Here is a 21,300-nt window from a genome sequence, read left to right on the forward strand (position 1 = left end):
GAATGTGAAGGATGTATGGTTTGATAGTTATGACGAAGAGGGAACGCTCCGTTCACTTGCATGGACAGAGTCTCTGGTTGCTAAGCAACCTCAACGTCTTGGCGGACTATTTCTCTGCTGATCAACACTACGAATGCTGGAAACACACCAGACACACCATGTGAAGTTATTTAACCCGATTATTGTTATTTATATCCGAGATTATTTAATCTAACCCGATCTAAACTCTATCATGCACCCAAACACGGCGGCGTTTGGGTTTCCTACCTCGGACTCCAGCGCAGCCACGGCCGACATCTTTCTTTATTCTGGGTGGAAATAGTTACATAGTTACGCCATTAAATGCGTTTATGGAAACATTTTTAGCGAGAAATGTGCATTTTACTTTCATAATGTTCGCTCGGTGAATGTGAAGGATGTTTGGTTTGATAGTTATGACGAAGAGGGAACGCTCTGTTCACTTGCATGGACATGGACTCATCTAGCTGCGTTGGCGCGTTGACGCGTTGGAAGTGTTGAACCCAGTGGCGGCCGGTCAATAGGGGGCGCTAGGGCGCCGCCCCCATCAAAATTTCGGGAAAAAAGTATAGACACAGTAAACATAAATTACATAATAAAAAGTAATTACCACGTCTGTTCAGTGTTCACTCATACAATGGGTTTTACTTTTAAATTTGTATGCCTTTCCATTCAATATTGGGTTTATTCTGGGTTGTTTTCATGCATTTCAATAGCGAGGGGCGCCGGCCAAATGAGTGTGTATGTGGCCTCTTAAACTTTTGGCTTCCATGTGACTTCATGCTGGTCTCTAATTGGTCACTTCAAGATTCTTCTCCGGGCGCAGCTCTCTGCGCCCCTGGCCAATCAGCGTGCTTGGGCTCATTTTTCATCCAGTCTGATTGATTCATGATACCTGTCGTGCCTGTCACTCAAAGAGCGACAGACACGCCCACGCGCACACGGAGCAGACAGAAAAAAACAACAACGAGAAGACAAGAGGAGACATGGCGACAGCAAACGAAAATTCGGTTGTTTCGTTACGCAGTAATCCTTTCTCGAGGCGTTCGGTGGAGGAAAAAAAAAGAATAAAGGAGCTTGGACCGGAGCAGCCTGATATACAAATCCAGCAGCAGGCAAGTGACAGGGGAAGGAGTTACACTAGAGGCTTCTCTCGTTTGTGTTACACCAAACACAGTTGGCTAGCTGGATGTGGAGTTAGCAATGCTCTCTATTGCTTTCCATGCTTGCTTTTTCAAAGTGTTGGCAGTGGCACTGAAGCTCTGTGGACAACAACTGGGGTCAGAGACCTGAAACATCTCTCTGAAAAATGCAAACGGCATGAAAGTAGCCGTAGCCACCTTGACAACAGCATGAAGCTACAGTTTTTTTTGGCCGAAATGAGCTCCTGGATTGTATGTTGTCTGTTGCAAGGGAGCAAATAATTAAAGAAGCTCAAAAGAGTGTTTTTGTATCAATCCAGGCAGATGAGACAACAGATATTTCAACACAGACCCAACTTGTGCTTGTACTACGCTACATTGATGACAAACACAGTGTGCAGGAAAGTTTTTTTGATTTCATTCCTCTGCAGTCATCTACTTCTGAGTCCATTGCTACTGCATTAAAAGAGCGTCTTGCTGCCATCATTCCTGAGGATCAGAAAAGCAAGCTAATCTGCCAGGCATATGATGGAGCCAGTGTGATGAGGGGTGCCAATGCAGGTGTTCAGAGGAAAATCAAAGATGAGTACCCAAATGCCCACTATATCCACTGCTATGCACACCAACTCAACCTGATCATGCAACAGGCCACCTCTCACATTTCCAAGGTGAGAAAAAATGTTTCTGACCTGGGTGGATTTGCCAGCTTTTTTTCCAGATCACCCAAGCGTACAGCTGTTCTTGCTAAAATGGTGGCCCATAGACTGCCAACATCCAGCAATGTCAGATGGAACTTTCACAGCCGAGCCGTCAACACTGTGTTTGAGCACAGACAGGATCTCATTCAGTGTTTTGAGAACATACGCGACTCGGGTGACTTTGACCCCAAAACCATGAGAGAGGCAGGAGGCATGGCCATGCTGCTGGAACATCAGGATTTTAAGTTCTTTCTGGAACTTTTTCACCACATCATGCCACATGTGGACCTCCTCTATGCCAAGCTCCAGAAGAAGAACATAGATGCAGTCCACATCAAAGGGAGCATCCAGCAGTTTGAACAGGACATACAAATCATCAGGTAATAAGTATTCCTATCAGTAATATGATCATCACATTTTTCAACATTATCTCTTTTCCCCTTTTTGATTATTATTATGACTTCTCACACAGAAATTCTCGCCATTCCATGGGTGAGCAAAGCAGTGGTTCTCTGACATCAAAGAGGCGTCGGGTACTCAGTTCAGAGGATCGTCAAAATGTTGCAGAAGAGGTGAGTTTATGTTGTAGAAATCTGTCATAGTCCATGTTTCATTTGAGGTTGTAATGTTTGTTAGAGGAGAAATGTGTTTTGAAATACAATTTAAAATATGTCATTGTCATGTTGCAGAGATGTAGCCTCATGTTGCAGAGATGTAGCCTATCACCTAATCACAATTAAACTATTTGTTTAAAGTAGTACTATCACCAATACATAAGTAATAGCAATAAAAAAAGCTGAAATATGCAATAAATAGGTCCAGGGGAGCCATAACTATATGTACACAAAATATAGCCAACAGTGTACTGTCTGAGGAGCAAATGCAAAAAAAAAAAAATTGTTAAAGAGACATCTATTTTTTCTCTATATTTTTGTATTCTTCTCTCTGTAGATCTGCAACACCATTCTGGGACACACCAGGGAGCGCTTCTCCTTCACCGACCATCTTGTCTGTGCAACCTTGCTGCAGGGGGACAGGTTTGAGGACCATCAGGGGGCATTTCCTGAAGAGACACTACAAAGCACGCTGAAGGCCTACAAAATGCTGAATGGAAGCAAACTGAAGACAGAGCTCAGTCTCATCTACAGCAAAGTAGAGTTCAGAGCCTGTTGTGGTGCAGTGGACCTGTTCCAGCTGTTCATGGAAAACAATCTTGAAGATGTCTTTTCAGAAACTGTCACTCTCTTAAAGATCCTCATCACCACACCCATGACCACAGCTGAAGCAGAGAGGTGCTTCTCAACCTTGAAAAGAGTGAAAACCTTCCTCAGAAACACCATGACCCAGGAGAGGCTGAATGCACTGGCCATGCTCTCCATGGAAAAGAGACTTGTTTGTGAAATGACAGATTTCAATCAGAAAGTCATTGAAAAATTTGCTGGCCTGAAGGAGAGGAGAGCAAAATTTATGTTCAAGTAGTTTATTGTTGTGTTGTAATCCCCGCCCGCCAGTGCGCCCCCCCAGATTTTTTTAGCACCAGCCGCCACTGCTTACCTGTACATATTCACGTCGAAGTCCTTTGACCCTGACACTGTTTCTCTCAAATGGGACCCTGTACAATTGCTTCATGGTAATTTGGTGCTTTACCAAGATGCGTCTGATAGTGGAAATGCTCACTCGCTCTATGTTATTGAATACTTCTCTATCTTGCTGTAGCTTGTTGAGACGGATTGCATTGTTTGCTCGGATCAGGTCCACAATGGCAAGTTCCTGCTGTTGGGTGAACAGGCGTTGGCGTCCGCCCCCAGAAGGTCTTCTAGTCATTCTATAGAAAAAAGCAACCACGAAATGTTACTGCATTGGTTTGCTTCTTTTTTTACAGTACTGTATATACTGTACTTTACTATATATACCATAGAAAGTACTGAAACATCTCAATGTAGGTAATCACAAAACTACCACTTTCGTTCAAAAAGGAGCATTAGCCACCCTGCAATACAGTACATGTGATATGGTACAGTACTGCAAATACTCTAGATACAGTCTGAGTATAGTAGAAAGTAGAGAGTTGAAGACATACCTGTTTTCCAGTCGGAATGTCCTTATTATGGATGAAACTGTGAAACGGCTTAGATTAGGGTGGACTCTCTGCCCAGCTTCCCTAATAGTCAGGCCATGGTTTATGACATGGTCCACCAGAGTTGCTCTTATGCCATACGAAATAATGTTCCGTGCACGGCCTCTTCCACCACGTCCTCCTCTATGTCTCTTCCTCCTCTACCTCCTCTACCTCTGCCTCTTGCTCTTGCTGCATCCATGCTCGCAAAGTTCTCAAAATGGCTTAACTGAGGCCTTTTTGCAGCTGGCTGATTGGTGTTCAGTTTTGGAAGAAAGTGTTTTAAGGTGTGTAAGTAAGTATTCTCAATTAACCAATGTGTTTAGGATTTTGAATAGATGTGTTTTCCCAATGGTACAATGAAACCTCATTTTTGAATTAAGTGTCTTATGTATGAAATACTGTGTAGTGTGCAGGAGCAAGTGTGTTGCAGAAAGGAGCAAGTGTGTTGCACAATTGCAACTAAAGTGCAAAGCAGCACTTGTGTTTAAGGAATGGTTACATGTGTTTAAGGTATAGAAACAAAAACTTCAAGTTGTGTTGCTTTGGTCTAAGCATGTGTCTATAGTGTTCAAGCAATTGAAAATAACTGTAATGTCAGTGTTAATATCTACAGTGCAGTTCTTGTACGTACCCCAAAGTGCTTCATGTAGTGCTACTCACATGCTGTCCTCTGATTGGTCCGTCCACCGACGCACCTTGTGGTAACCCGCTACCCAAATGAGCCGGGTTCCACGGACAAACGACACTTTGGTGTGCTGGATAAGCCATTGCAGGCATTTATTAACAATCCACTTCAATCAAAACAACGAAGGAGTCGCGGTCGCGGTCTCTAGGGCCTCCGTGGGCCTCTAGGCTCTCTCCTTGCCACGAGCCCTTCCTTCCTGCTCCCGACCCGTGCTGTGCTGTGCTGTGCCTCCTTTTAAAATGGCCCCCGTGCTTTCGGCCAGGTGTCCCCCAATCACCCTGATTGGGGTGCCGAAAGGGCTGCTCTCTCGCCGGCTGGTGGGTGGGGGTGGTACACCCCGTCCTCTACGGTACCCCGGGCCCGTCCAGGCCGGGGACCACGTGGCGGGATGCCACACTCCTCCACCCTTTGACCAAGCCCCAGGTAGCCGAGGGACCCGCCCAGGATGGTATCTCGCCGGGGCCGGGTGTCTCCTGCGGCGCCGGCTGCGTCGTCTCCGGCAGCGTCGTCTCCTGCAGCGTCGCCTCCGGCAGCGTCGTCTCCGGCAGCGTCGTCTCCGGCAGCGTCGTCTCCGGCTACCTCGTCTCCCGCCGCCTCGTCTCCCGCCGCCTCGTCTCCCGCCGCCTCGTCTCCCGCTGCGCCGGCGGCGGCTGCCTCTCCTGCCGCGGCGGCGACCGCATCTCTCCTGCCCCGGGACTCTAGTGCCGGGTCCCAAAGCCGGCGAAATATCGGGCAATCCCTCCCGATTAGGAGCGGCACGGGGAGGTTGGGTACAATCCCCGCCCGTGCCGTAAACACCCCTTGTGGTGTCCGTACGACCACATGGCAGGTCTTATTGGACCGTATGTCCCCGTGCACGCAGGCCACCTCGATGGGTTTCCCCTCCCTCCCTCCCGCCAAGTCGGGGCGGAGGAGGGTGACCACGCTGCCGGTGTCCACCATGGCCTGCGTGTCCTGGTTCATAACCCTCGCCGGGATGGTCGGACTACCAGATGTCCCCTGCGCCCAGCAGGTCGCCAGCATACAGGGCCGACCCGTCCCCACGTCCGCGCCGGCCGGCGGCGCAGCCCTGTCCCGGCCTCGCGCTGCGGCCTTCTCTCCCGCTGCGGCGGCGGTGTCCCTTGCGGCGGCGGCGGCGTCCCTTGCGGCGGCGGCGACGTCCCTTGCGGCGGCGGCGACGTCCCTTGCGGCGGCGGCGGCGTCCCTTGCGGTGGTGGCAGCGTCCCTTGCGGCGGCGGCGGCGTCTCTTGCGGCGGCAGCAGCGTCTCTTGCGGCGGCAGCAGCGTCTCTTGCGGCGGCAGCAGCATCTCTTGCGGGGGGTCGTAGTGGGATCTTCGTGCCCGCATCCTCCACCAAGTGTGGTAACCCGCTACCCAAATGAGCCGGGTTCCACGGACAAACGACACTTTGGTGTGCTGGATAAGCCATTGCAGGCATTTATTAACAATCCACTTCAATCAAAACAACGAAGGAGTCGCGGTCGCGGTCTCTAGGGCCTCCGTGGGCCTCTAGGCTCTCTCCTTGCCACGAGCCCTTCCTTCCTGCTCCCGACCCGTGCTGTGCTGTGCTGTGCCTCCTTTTAAAATGGCCCCCGTGCTTTCGGCCAGGTGTCCCCCAATCACCCTGATTGGGGTGCCGAAAGGGCTGCTCTCTCTCGCCGGCTGGTGGGTGGGGGTGGTACACCCCGTCCTCTACGGTACCCCGGGCCCGTCCAGGCCGGGGACCACGTGGCGGGATGCCACAACCTGTCTCGTCATCGGGGGTTCCCTTCGTAGTTTGTTGACATACGATGGCCAGAGGAAGACAGCAGCATGGTTGCTTTTCCCTACAGGAGCAAGAGACTGGGCCTTGTATCCACCCTTAAACGGAGTATAACAATGATCCAGTGTTCTTGACCCTCTCGTAGCACAGTCAATGTGTTGATAAAGGTTTGGCATCACTTTCTTCAAATTCGCCTTGTTGAAATCGCCAGCAACCGCTAGCGCGGCCATTGGATCGCTAGCCTGGTAGCTGTTCAGTGCATCGTGAAGCACTGTTAGAGCTGTTTTGGTACATGCCTGGGGAGGAATGTACACTGCGACGATTACCACAGATGTAAATTTGCGTGGAAGATAGTGAGGCCGACATTTTAATGCCAGGATTTCCACCTCAGGGGAGCCAAAGCGCCGCAGCACGGTGATGTTTCCGCTGTGACACCAGCCCTCATTTACCATGACGGCTACGCCACCTCCGATCTCCTTCTTGGACTCCTCAAAAGTTCTGTCAGACCGGTAAACTGAGAGATTCTCCATCGGTTTTATGGAATGGTCTGCTTTGGACGGATTAAGCCAGGTTTCAGTGAAGAGGAAGATGTTACAGTTCCTTATGTCTCGTTCAAATGCACAACGCAAACGGAGATCATCCACTTTCTCATCGTTCAAGGACTGGACATTGGCAACCATGATACTTGGCAAGGGTGGCTTGTGTACGCGGGCCCTCAGGGCATGCTTCACCCCTACGCGTTTCCCTCTGGATCTTCTCCGAGGTTGTTGAGCTGCACTCCTCAGGATCTCAGCCCGGAGCGAGCGAGCCCAAACATCAGATTAGTGGTTACGTATAAAGTGAGTTGATAATCCGATGTCGATGAGTGCCTGGGAGTTGTATGTGATTATACCCAGTGCTGTATTAGCAAAAATATCCAGTGTTATCACCCAGAATACAAACAAATAACATAGATTTAGCGGAGCCGGCTTGACAGCTGCGGGAGCGGTCCGCGCCATCTTGGATCCAGCGTGATGCACTTCATGATGCAGCTGAACTGGACAGATCAGTGCGGCCGAGGTTTGTTGTCTGGGATAATGTGTGTTTCCTTCGGGCTGTTTTGTTCCGGAACTGGTACACCAACCATGAACAATTTGAAATTATACTCGCCATTTCTAAACCCGACTAGTGTGTTGCTGCTGATCTGAAAGTGTTTTCATATGATACAAGTGTGTATCATTTTATCATCATAGTGACATTTTATCAAAGGATTGTTAGGTTTCGATAGAAGAGTTTCAATTTGACATAGATGTGAATATATTTCTCAGTCAGTGGCGGACTCAGGGGGGGAGGCATGGCTCAACCATTGTGCCACGTGGCTCAATGGTTGAAAAAGCGCGCTAAAGTGCCCTTCAAGAGTGCCGAAAACGAGAGGAAATGCCTTATTGGCTGCCCTTTTCACGTGCAAAACATGATTAGGTGCCCTCTAGGGTGCTCCTTCATGCAATAAATTATGATGATGTGCCCTCTAGAACAAGAAAATTCAATGACGTGCCTTAATGAGTGCCCTTATAGTCCCCTTCTGCCCGTCTGGTGCCCTTTTAGTGCCCCCTTTAGTACCCTGATAGTGCCCTTCTGCCCGTCTGGTGCCCTTATAGTCCTCTTCTGCCTGTCTGGTCCTTCTAGTACCCTGATAGTCCCCTTCTGGTCCTTCAAGTGCACTTCTGCCCATCTGGTGCCCTTCTAGTACCCTGATAGGGCCCTTCTGCCCGTCTGGTCCTTCTAGTGCCCTTCCAGTTCCCTTCTAGTGTCCTTCTAGTACCCTGATAGTGCCCTTCTGCCCGTTTGGTCCTTCTAGTGCCCTTCTAGTACCCTGATAGTGCCCTTCTGCCCGTCTGGTCCTTCTAGTGCCCTTCCAGTGCCCTTCTAGTGCCCTTCTAGTGCCCTTATAGTGCCCTTCTAGTGCTCTTCTGCCCGTCTGGTGCCCCCATGTTTGAAAAAGTGTGCTAAAGTGCCCTCTATGGTGGTGAAAATGAGAGAAAGTGCCTTATTGGCTGCCCTTTACACGTGAACAAAAAGTAATGAGTGCCCTAGGTTGCCCCTGATGATGATGATGTGCCCTCTGGAGCAAGAATATGGCAAACCGAAAAAAACATGTTTTGGTTAGCTATTGAGGTGCAGACGTTCCTCTCTTTGGTAGCTGACGAACGGGGAATGTGAGGCGTTGCTTTCATATGGTGTCGCCATGACAAACAGCTACATCGAGTGGTACTTAAATCTCCACTGGATAACAAAGCAAAAAGCGGATTAAGAGTATGTCAGTACCCATAGTGGAAAAGCGCAATTAGATGCCAAGTTTGCATAATCCGTTTAAAATGTATATACATTTTTTGAGCGTTGAAGATCATTCAAGTGTAGGTCATTTCATGCAAGAGAGACGATAATGGTCAGCTATCACCTCAACATGAAGGAAAACTTCCTTAAATGTTTCCGTAGCTGGCTGTCAGCGGTCAAAGACTGTATGGTAGCGGCACATTGAATTTTCTCCAGTCTAATTTTTACTTAAATGTTAGTAAAGATGAAAGCAGTAAGGCATCCTCCTTTCTTTGGCTAAAATGTGAAAGTGCACAATGATGTGAACTCATTTTGGTGTTTATAAAGTCGCTAGAATAAGGGAAAACAGTGTCTTTGAAGCAAATTTTTTCTGGAGGAAGACCCCCAGACCCCCCGTTTAAATTATGAGCCCAACTATTCTTTTAAGTGCTACATGGAGATGTAACAAGTGCCCTGAATGTGACCTTCAAGGCAGCGCTTGCTAAGGTTAGGGGATAGGACCTTCCAGGCAGCGCTGCCTTTAAGGCTCCGTTAGGGGAACAAAACACCATCAAGTACGAAAAGCCACTGTGTCCGCTGGTGGGGCCCCCATGTTGTCCAGAATGTGCCCCTTTTATTTTTTCGCCCCTGCCCTTCAAACAGTCTGAGTCCGCCACTATTCTCAGTCATGTGTCTCATTTGCTTGCATGTTGAGTTTTGACACAATGAGCCAAGTTTTGCAAAATGTGTTTTGCAAAAAAAAAAACGAACTCCGATGTGAAAAAAAGAGCTTGTATTAGAGATGTGCTGGCCAATCTTCAGCTGCTCCACATACATCCCAAACCCAGCTCTTCCCACTAACTGGATCTCTAGATCCATTTGTAAAAATAATCAAAGTATTGTCTGATCGAATTTAGATGTTCTGCTATTTTGGAGTTACCACTTTCTTATCTCATTCCTGCAGAAAGACCAGTTCAATGGTCAGCTCGGGCAGCACCCAAAATGGCATAGGTAAACAGCTTGAATGTTCCGCTACACTAACCTGTTACAAAACCCAGCCTCCCAGCCCAGAGGTGGTGCTCGCGGTAGCTTTCTCGCCTTTGGGGGCGGTGTGTGTGTGTGTGTGTGTGTGTGTGTGTGTGTGTGTGTGTGTGTGTGTGTGTGTGTGTGTGTGTGTGTGTGTGTGTGTGTCAACCCAGCACGGTGAGCGAACCACCTCCTCCCAAACAGGACACAACTTTGAGGGGAAAAATCCCAAAAGGCATGTTTAATCCTTAGCATAACACAAAGTCTCGGAAAAAACAAAATGACGAAAAACCTGGGAGGAATCAAGGGTCCCATCCTTCGTGGGTGGAATCCCGTCACCCACGAGGACCGGTCTCTCCGTAAGGAGCTCCAGGGCTGGGAGAGCCCCGAATGAGTGGAGAAGCAGGCTATTTAAGCCCTGCTTCTCCACCTGTTCCTCAGGTGAGCTGCATGTCCTTAATTGGCCCGGGCCGGGTTGCCACAGTGTGTGTGTGTGTGTGTGTGTGTGTGTGTGTGTGTGTGTGTGTGTGTGTGTGTGTGTGTGTGTGTGTGTGTGTGTGTGTGTGTGTGTGTGTGTGTGTGTGTGTGTGTGTGTGTGTGTGTGTTATTGACACCATGCACATTGTCAATTGTGAATTGCCATAGGCCTATCAAAGCTCACGACTTACGGAAGTGTCAACCCCTATTATACCTAGTGCAGTGTGAAAAATGAGCGCCGCTGATGCTGAGAAATATAAAGAAGACATCCATTTATATCGACCCACATCGTGTTGTTGTACACGATGTCGCCACAGAGTGGCAGTGTTTTTCAACACATCAGTAAATTACTTTGGAACAGTAGGATATCCACAAACTTAACACAAAAATTAGCATGAGTATCATTCATCCGTAAAGCAACGCAAGTAGACCAGGGGTTGATTCATGTCACGACATTATTCAACTCAATCAACTTCCATAGATGTGATATGCTACTTTGAGTGTTCAAATCAGTTGTGGAAGAAAAAACTCATATAAAGCTGTTCATCATTTTTGTTTGTGTGATGATGATGATGATGATGATGATGATGATGATGATGATGATGATGATGATGATGGTGGTGGTGTAAACGATGAGAAGGATGATGATAATACAAATACCCTACCTCCATTGTTCCAAATTATAAAGGTTAAATCATCGGACACAGGCAGATGATGAAACGGGAAATGTGTTCCCAAAGATGTCATTGCCTATTCCTATAACCTTTAGATTTTTCCACCAATCCATCAAACGTTGCCTGTATGCCGTTACTCTCTCTCTCTTCACGTGTATTTGGCAGCGGAGAAGTCTTGGGTCTAGGCCTGGTGGTGCTGTAATGGGACTTTGCTGGGCCCAGCCCTTCATCAAGGCACACCAGTAATGGCAAACCCATTTTTCCAAGGATGCTGGGAGCAGTGTGGGATAATATGGCAAAAGCATTGCAACACACCCCATTACAATAGGCTAGTTAACTGGTTGAATTGTATTTTTATTTTTTTATTTTTTACTTTTATTTATTAATGAGTGAAAGTTGCGCATTACTTTCCATTCATTCATTCATTAAAGGCCAGTCAAATAAGATGGGGTAATAGTAGTTAAACGTGTGATACTCTGTACCAGCGATTACGGAATAGGTTGTTTAACAATCTCAATGTGGACAGTATCTATTCTGCTAAAATCTCTTTTCACTGATTACCAAGCAACGTCACATGTAAATTATTTTCTTTGTTTCCTATTCTTAATGTAAAGACCAAGACCATTGGACTGATTAAAATAATCATATGAGAAATACGATATTTGTCATTTGTGTGTGTGTGTATAATGTAAAACATGATTCAAATAATCAAAAAATAATTGATTTATTGTGTATCTTTTTGTGAATTCGTATAAAGTTAGAAGTATTGTAATATTTCACAGTCTTTGGATTGGTCGCATGTCATTCAGTTTGCTCAACCTAACAACAGATTGTGGCCATGTACCTAGAGCTCTCTTGACATGTCCAGGAGGTATAGGACACATACATACACAAAAGCTAAAACTATCCTTAAGGGGCTTGTGAAATACATGTTTTGGCCTCTGGCTCATTTTATAACTACTCCAACCAGTAGTGGAATTACGCAACAGCTCCCCATTTTTTCAATTGCTCAGAAAAAGGGCTAGATGGTAGAGTAGCCTAAAAGCTTTAGCATAATATAGATCAACTCCGCTTTAGTGGGGGTCATTGCCCCACAATGTATCGACTCTTTACACCTCTAATAGTCGCGTCCCGGTTGAGAAATATATCGGCAATAAAGAGACAAAGGGATGTCATAAACGTTGATTAAAGCTCTGGTTAGCAGAAGGAGCTCTGATTTATGGACACTTTTCAGACTGCGTTATTGTTTCAGTGACAGACCCTTATTGCTTCTGGAGGAGTGCTGCAGAGCCAGCGGTAAACATCTCTACCTCACGAGGAGTCATTAATCCCTGGAGGGGATGTACCTTCACTACCGTTGTCTTTGGTCTGAGAAATCACAGCCAGCCGGCACCAACAGGTCACAGATGCCATCTCCCAGAAGGTAAAGAGGCTAGTCCTCTCCGTCTAAAGTGGCTTTACGACCTGCGCGGTTCATCCCTGTCACCATCCAGTTCCAAACACGAATGGACGTGGAGGAATCGGGTTGTGACGTTACAGGTGAATGGCGGGAAGTTCTTTATGGGAACTGCAAAGTAGCACAATGTCGACATGACGTTTTGGATGGGGACAGACTTATTTCTGTGGACAGTAAATACCTTCATGTTCAACTCATTTGAAATCATTTAAATTAACCATGTAGGCCTAGCCTTTATTTTCTTGGCGTTATCAATACATCCTTTCTCGTTACATCGATATAAATTATTGTTATAACGAGATCTGTATCTGACCATTGACCATCCTCTCGGAAATTAAGGACATTTATATTGACGGTATGGCACTATATACCTATTCTCGCCGGCCCTTCTTGAATTTATCAGACCACTTTCGTTGCTTCGAGGAGGTCTGGTGGTCTCCGTATATAATAAATAAATATAGATAAATATGTATGTATGTAAATAGGTATATAGGCTACATAGCTATTTATTTATTTATATTTATTCATTTATTTATATACGGAGACCACCTGACCACCTCGAAGCAACAAAATAAATAAATATATAGGCCTATGTATAAATATGTATATATATATATATATATTGTGGCGAGCAGTGCGGGAAGGACGAGACGGGAGCCCAGGTTAAACGTTAACGCAACTCTCGTGCCACGATACACCGCACGACCCCGAGAGCTGCATTTATTTAAACAAACACACAACACACAGCGCACCGCACACCCAACCAACGGACATGCAAGTCTCGGTAACGATGGCGGCAACACTTCACACAATAAACAATACCCCACAACACACAACTACATTCTGCCGAGCACACAGCCCAAACCCGTTAACCCCAACACGAAAAGACAATAAAACCCCTTTTCCCCAAACAACATGAATACCCAGACTCCCCGGGGGGTAGGAGTCGCCACAATATATATATATATATATATATATATATATATATATATAATTACAGATACATATTTATAGATATGAATTCATTTTTTTATATATAGATATTTATTTATTTATTTATTATATACAGAGACCCTAACCCAAAACCTCAGACCCACAGAAAGTTTCGGTGTGGGGGTCTCAGTTACGCCCTAGAATAAGGTAGTCAAGTTTCAGGGCGGTAGGACCTTCAAAAACTGTCTTTCAACCACATTCTGATCCTTTAGGTCTTGCAGGCATCACTTCTGAGACGCTTGGTCCAAAAATGGGTCCATTTTGGAAAACTTTCTATCTGTAAGAGCTTGGCATCTCTAGCTATCTTGAAAACGTGGGGAAAGGTGCGTGACCTTCAACAGCAAGGTAAATGTGCATAAGATAGGTTCGTTTCTGGTCCCCATTTTTGGTGGGATGGGGATGTAAATTTGTGCCTTAAGGTGTGTAGATACAGCTGGCCTGTGGACAAGATTTTTAAGTCTGGGGTCAAAAGGTCAAAACCACGCCCCTTATGAGATATCAAAAAGTGAATGTGAATTTCTCTCGTAACTTTTTGTCATTATTAAAAAGATTAAACCTGATTCTCAGATATGAATGTTGAATGGCAAGGGTGTAGGTCTGGGAAGAACTTCAGGCCAAAATCTTGCAAGGGAGCCGCTGGGTGAGGTGAAACGAGATGAACCACTTGCTGAGGGATTTCTTGTAGGGCTGGAATCCCTAAATTGATGATTGTATGCATCCTTTGAGACCCCCGTTGATATAAAAGAGACCCCAGGTCTATAGCTTACTTGTGATTGTCCTTAACTCAGAAGTTACCTATTTGATCACTTCCTTTAGGGCTTCGGCCTCCTAATTGATCATTGTAGGATTTGAATGCCCTCTTTCATAGATATGACACCACCACCACCGGGGCATGGCAACAATTCTCCATATCCATATGGCAGGGGGGGGGGTGCTTGTGGACAGTAGGGATACACTAGACATGAATAGGAAGCTTGCAATGAGCATTTCAATAACCAGAAATAGTCAATACACTCAGGGGGAGGAATGACCTCTCACACATGATACCTTAATGAATTATTTCAAATAACCCTGCCTCGTTCAATCCATGAGCTTGATGTTCTGTTTTCACAAATAGGTTATAGGCTGTGTCACTACCAAATATGTCCGTGCGCATCTCTCAGAGTGATATAACTAGCCACCAGACAGTGATTAAAAAAAATAAGTCAAGTCGATTTCAAAAGCAGCTTATTAATTACAAGTCTAAACTGTGTAAAATTGAAAGATATGGGGGGCAGTCGATGGCAACCACCAGAGCAGCCATGACAGTCACGTGACGTGGACGCAGGCCCATTGAAAAGAATAGGCCAAAAAAACGCATTATTTTTATTGCCATGGGCCCCCCCTCTGCCTTGGGCCCCCCCACAACTGCCTCACTTTTCTCTGCAGTCCGTCGGCCCTGGTGCCATGCCATAATTCCGACGCCTCATTGTTCCGACGTCTCAATGGTCCGAAATATTTCCCATTAAATCGACATGCCACTATGCCGACGGTTCAATGTTCCGAAAACGGAACCCATTGGTCCGAAGGTCCGTTTGTCAGACTTTTCAAAAAGGAGGCGCATTAGGCCGACGGTTCAATACGCCGAATAGGCAAAGGCGCAATTCCACATGTGTGATTATGAAACCAAAAATAGAAGACGATAGGCTAAGTTCCAGCAGTGATCTTCACCAAGCCAGACTGTTGCTGTGGGCTTGAACGGTCACAAGAGGTGAATTTATGAAGCGCATGTTATACAAGGTCTAATACTCTTCCCGTTGTGTGTGTGCGTGTGTGCGTGTGTGTGTGTGTGTGTGTGTGTGTGTGTGTGTGTGTGTGTGTGTGTGTGTGTGTGTGTGTGTGTGTGTGTGTGTGTGTGTGTGTGTGTGTGTGTGCCCGTGTTGAGAATTAGACCTACGCTCTAGGTCCATGGGGCTGAAACACCCTGTCGAAATGAAGTGAAGCGTTGTCACTTTTCTCTCCAATATTCATCGTGAACGTGATATGTAGGCCTATGTTGTATTTTGGAGAGAGAGTGAGAGAGAGCGAGAGCGAGAGCGAGGTATAACACTCCTTATATGTAGGCCTATTCGGCATATTGAACCGTCGGCCTAATGCGCCTCCTTTTTGAAAAGTCAGACAAACGGACCTTCGGACCAATGGGTTCCGTTTTCGGAACATTGAACCGTCGGCATAGTGGCATGTCGATCTAATGGGATTTTTCGGACCATTGAGACGTCGGAACAATGAGGTGTCGGAATTACAGGCAGGCCCCATTTAAAGACGACGTACCAAGTATGACAACGCTACGTTCAACTGCTTTGAAATTAGGGTGTTTTTTTCATTTCCTGAAAAGTAACCGTTTTGGATGTACGCGAGTTTCATCGGACAGCGACGACATGATAAAATGATTCCCAGGCTACAAAAATAATCAAAAATTCACCAAAATCGCCACATAAAATCTTTAGACCAAGCCTCACAAAAATCATCGAACAGAATTTGTTTTACTTAGTTCCATTTGAGAAATATTGGCCAATAAATTTGGAGCAATTAGCCCATATTCATTATATGACTATTTTGTTATTGTATAAAAAAACATACAACTATTATTAGGTGGATACCAATACCCCCTACTACTAATAAACCCAAATCGTGGTACTGCACCCAAAGATGGCGCTGTTTTAAAAAAAAAAATTGCCTTATTTCTCCTTACGAGATTGTACTGGACTCAAAATTCTTTCATCATATTAAGGCGAGACACGGCAGGCTAAATCATCGATTTTTCAGTCACTGGTCAATTTTGATATTTTGGGCTATTATGCACCATTAACATGTAATGTTTCACACAAAAGAAAAAAAGCAGTCAAAACAAAACATTTAGGTGTTCACCAAAAGTTAGCTTTATGAACGCACCGTTTCAAATTACAGCCGGTCTCTGTCATATGTGTTCCGTGGTATCGTTGGAAAGCACTCGATCAGCTGCACAACGTAAAACTGATATCTGATTGGCTGGACTCGATTTCCGACAAGACGATTAGTTCGAATGCATCACGTGGTATGCTCTCAAGCTTCCTGCTCTCAAAAATAGGGCGGCGATACATTTTTTTAAGGCATTGGCAGTATTTTCTGATTAACTGGATAACGAAAGGAGATATCCATAATCCCCTTTCTAAATATTTTTCTATTTAGTATAGTAACAACATGAATAAATAATTTTGAGCCTGGCTTTTTCCAATGGTCCGATTCTTTGTTTAAAAATATATGCACATTTGTGCATATATTATTAGATATAGCCTAATTAGTATATCTTAACATACAATTACAGAAAACTTCCAATGCATTTTCTTCTTCTAATCATGTGGCTAATCAACCGATAAAGTTTCATAAAGATATCTGTAAGTAAAAAAAAAATCCTATTCACCTGCCGTGTCTCGCCTTAATCTCTAAAATCAAATGCATCTTTTGGTCTTCGGCTCAATTTTTTTTTACTTTTCATAGAAAAGCCAAACGTCCACAGTCTCAACCCATTTTGCCTATATTACCATTTTGTTATTGTTTAACTACCATACGGCTATCATTAGGTGGATACCTTTAACAGTGCACATTTTCAGATCTGTACTCCTTTAAGAACTTATGAGTACATGGTATGAAGATAATTATGAGCCTTGGATTGATACCCAGACATCTTTTGCGGAGACACATTCCTGCTCCCCACTTATACTTCCACAATCCACCAATGTTCAGCGGTCAAGCCTGGTATTGAAGCTGTGGTAGCGGGCTGTTGAAGGGTCCCTCGATTTATGGAGTCCCAGAAGTAGATATCCCCGTTCACTCCAATACAAGTGGAGAACCGTAATGTGTCTCCGCAAAAAATTCTGGATATCATTCAAAGCATTATTAGCCGTTGTTTGCAGGAGAAGGAGGGTCGGGCAGCTGAAAGGAGTCGTAGTGAAACAAATGTTGTTTTGGCACGGCTTCGTTCATTTCTTCTCATGTTATGGTGTGTTCCTGAATCCTCAGACGCCAGCCTTTCAAGTCGGAAGCCAGAAATCTCCCAGCTTTCTTGCGGCATTTCTCGGAGGCACGCTCTCTTTTTTGTCTTCATCTCTCGGAATTCTGAGAGTAAACCGAGAGCAGTGATGGCACTCTCAACAAAAATGGCTGCGCCCGTGAAGAGATTTATTTTCATTGTATTTGTACCGTGTTGGTCATTTTAATGTCTATTTTAAATGCTCTTACACACTTGATTACATTGCTACTTTATTCCGGTCACCAATTTATGCATTGCATGGTCTTGTGCAATGCATTGTAAAGTTTTTTTGTTTGATTTCGGGATTGTTTGCTAAAGAGGTTGTAGCTAACAAAAAACAACGACTAGCCAATTTCATGACACAATCAAAAAGACGAACAGGAACGCTATAAATTCTCCGAGACCAGAAATTATGTCAAAAATGCAACTCGGAAGGCTGGCGTCCAAGGATTCAGGAACACACCATTAGTCTCGAGTGGTAATTATGAATTATGACAAAAATTAAATTAATATACAAGGTGGTTTTAAATTAATATACAAGGTTTTCTTTATTAGGATAAAAAGGGTCAAACAAATTTTAAATAATAATATAAATAATAATTGTTAAATTCAAAGATCACATATAGAGAATCGTCGGGGGGGGGTTGGTAACTATATCTTCGATTGGCCGGTAAACAATGCGACTGTGCTCGCTCAGATCTCTCACTCACGATGCTACAACGCTAACAATGCTAGAGAACGAGAGCATTTCTGCATCCGCCCTAAACTGTCATGGTCCGCCCCTGGTTTTCCCGTTCACCTGCCTGCGACCCTGATCTCCCCTAATTAACCCAACCAGCTTCACCTGTGATCCTTCTATATAAATCCTCTCTCTCCGCTCAGTCTCTGCCAGATCGTCTCTCGTACTCACAGAGCTTTCCCGCAACTCCTGAACTGTTTTTACAATGCTGACCCTGCCTGTTTCCGACCCCTCGCCTGTCTGACCACCCGTCTGTTGTCGAGTCCCTGCCGGCCTGTCTGCTTCCCTGTTTCCTGCCCCTCACCTGCCTGTCTGCTCTCCCGTTGCCGACCCCTCACCTGCTGACCCACCGACGATTCCCTGCCCACCTGTCGGTGACTTTACTGTTTGCTCTCTGCCTGCCCGATCCTGTACCGAATTAAATCCTTGAAACTGTCCTCAACTGTCGTCTGTCCGTGCACTTTGGTTCTGCCTAACCCCCCCGTTACAGCGCGATCTGGCCAAGAATGGACCCAGCCCAGACGGACGACCGCATCTCCCGGGTGGAGAACGCACTGCCGCAGGTGATGGCCGCCACCCGGGCCGCCACAGCTCAGGGACAGCAAGACGGGGCACAAGTTTGCCAGGAATTGGCGAACGTCCAGGCCGGCGCCACCGCCCCACCTCCGGCCCCAGCGGCGACCAAAACTCCCGCCCCTCCACCCCGTGAGCCAAATATGGGAGCCCCCGAATGTTACGATGGTGACCCTACCACCTGCAACGCCTTCCTGTGCAAATGCTCCATTAACTTCTCCCTTCAGCCGCTCACCTTCGCCTCCGAAGAAGCCCGGGTGGCTTACACCATAAACCATCACTTCCGGACGGGCGCGTCTTTAGGGCACCGCTGAATGGCAGAGAGGGACCCCCGTCTGCCGTTCCTTCCGCTCCTTTGCCGAAGAGCTTAGGATCTTCGGAACCGGTCCTTTGGGAGCTGAGGCCGGACGAGAATTGTTGGCCCTGTCCCAGGGAAGCCGTTTTGTCTCGGACTACGCTATCAAGTTCCGCACCAGGGCCCCCATGTGTGATTGGAATCCGGTCGCCCTCCGTGATGTCTTCCTACAAGGGCTGGCTGGGTACATCAAAGATGAGCTCGTTGCCCACGACCCACCATCCTCACTGGAATCCCTTATCGAGCTCGCTACCCGCCTCGACCTCCAAATCCAGGAGGGAGAGACGTTCTGAGGTCCCGCCACGCAGCCCTTCTCGCCATTGGTCCCCAGTAATCCCCGCCTTCCTTCCGCTGACTCCAACCTGTCATCCTGGGTAACTCCTGGCTTCGTAGGCACAACCCCAATATTGACTGGTCTACCTGTTCCATCCGGGAGTGGGAGTGACCTGTCAGCATTCCTGCCTTAAGACGCAATCACCGTCGCCTTCCCCCCCTCGCTCCTGCTCCAGCCTCAGACATCTCCGGGGTCCCAGCAGTCTACCATGACCTGAGGGACGTCTTCAATAAGGCTAAGGCCTCCTCACCATCCCTATGATTGCACCATTGATCTCCTTCCGGGCACTTCAACCCCCAAGGGACGTTTGTACTCCCTCTCCGCCCCTGAGCGACAAGCCATAGAGGAGTACATCTGGTCCTCCTTGGCAGCGGGGATCATCCGACCCTCTTCATCACCCGCTGGGACAGGTTTCTTCTTTGTGGGCAAGAGGCCCTGCATCGATTACCAAGGTCTGAACGACATCACAGTAAAGAACCGTTACCCCCTTCCACTACTCTCCTCTGCCTTTGAGATGCTGAAAAGCTCGACCTTAGGAATGCTTACCATCTGGTTCGCATCCGAGACGGAGACGAGTGGAAGACGGCCTTCAACACCCCTACAGGTCATTACGAGTACCTGGTGATGCTCTTCGGTTTGACCAACGCCCCGGCAGTCTTCCAACTCCTGAACTGTTTCTACAACCACCCGCCTGTTGTCGAGTCCCTGCCGGCCTGTCTGCTTCCCTGTTCCCTGCCCCTCGCCTGCCTGTCTGCCCTCCCGTTGCCGACCCCTCGATGATTCCCTGCCCACCTGTCGGTGACTTTACTGTTGCTCTCTGCATGCCCGATCCTGTACCTAATTAAATCCTTGAAACTGTCGTCTGTCCGTGCACTTGGGTTCTGCCAAACCCCCCCCCCGTTACAGGCACGTCATGCACTCGGGCGTGGCTAGGCGCCCATTATGCGGAAGCAAATCTCTCCTTGATGTTGCCCTGCGCAATTGAGCAGTTTTCATAGGAATGAAAGGGCGCCATTTATTAATCCGCTGTCCTTTCTTTAAAAGGTCCATGGGTTTAACCCTAATGGTTCACATGGCTGGATATTATGGGGAAAACATTTTCGCAACGTCGGAAAGTTCGCATGAACGACACCTCATGACGATATGATTTTACTTCCGTTCGGCAACTCAGGCCAAATATTGAAAACAGAGTTGCCCAGTTGGTTACGTATGGTTTACTAGTGGCGCGCGTCAACATGGCGGAACATGAATGTTTTACTCAATATAAAAGAATCAAGTGTTGCATTCCATACAGTGGCAATACTGTATGTGCTTCGCATAAATAAAAGCAAAAGAATAGTAGGTGATAGGCATCAAGGAAATAAAGGCATGCAAAGTTCTGTTTAGTTCTGAATGGTTTTTGTCGGATAATCTTCTGTGAAGAACTTTTAGATTTCCCAAGTGCACATGAACAGTCGCTGTCGGAGCGTGAACGCGTCTTTAGAATCCATCAGTTTTTGTCAAGTATTTTGAAAGTTTCATTCAAAAGGGGGAACTAAGATAATACACCCAGCTCATTTTTTATTTTTTTTTAAGTTCACTTGTCTGTTCAAAATCAGTTCAAAAAGGTCCTGCTTTAAGGCAAGCTCTGAGTCACCAGTGTATTCAGTGTATCACTGCACACCTACGAGGCATTTGCTATCTTTATTTCTAAATTATGATATGATAGATGTTATTGAGCGGGACGTTGACTGTATTATTCAAGGTTGTAATGAAAATTGAACAAAAGAATAAAATAAACACTAAAATTCAATTTATACCCATGTACTTAAATAAAACAAATACAGTACACAAAAATTTACTTAGATAGAAAGTCTTAAAGGATAACTCCGGTGTAAAATGGATCTGGGATATATTTAAGATGATAACGA

The 21,300-nt window shown here is 46.3% G+C and overlaps 1 protein-coding gene across 1 annotated transcript; it reads left to right on the forward strand.

The window, feature by feature from the left end:
• The first annotated feature begins 1,848 nt into the window (after nt 1-1,848).
• LOC132459176 (uncharacterized) lies at nt 1,849-3,405 on the forward strand. Its single transcript, XM_060053565.1, has 3 exons — nt 1,849-2,238; nt 2,331-2,430; nt 2,810-3,405. Exons 1-3 carry the CDS (start codon nt 1,910-1,912, stop codon nt 3,335-3,337), a joined length of 957 nt encoding a protein of 318 aa, XP_059909548.1. The 5' UTR covers nt 1,849-1,909; the 3' UTR covers nt 3,338-3,405.
• Nucleotides 3,406-21,300: the final 17,895 nt, after the last annotated feature.

Source organism: Gadus macrocephalus, chromosome 6, assembly GCF_031168955.1.
Source record: "Gadus macrocephalus chromosome 6, ASM3116895v1".
Lineage (NCBI taxonomy): Eukaryota > Metazoa > Chordata > Actinopteri > Gadiformes > Gadidae > Gadus > Gadus macrocephalus.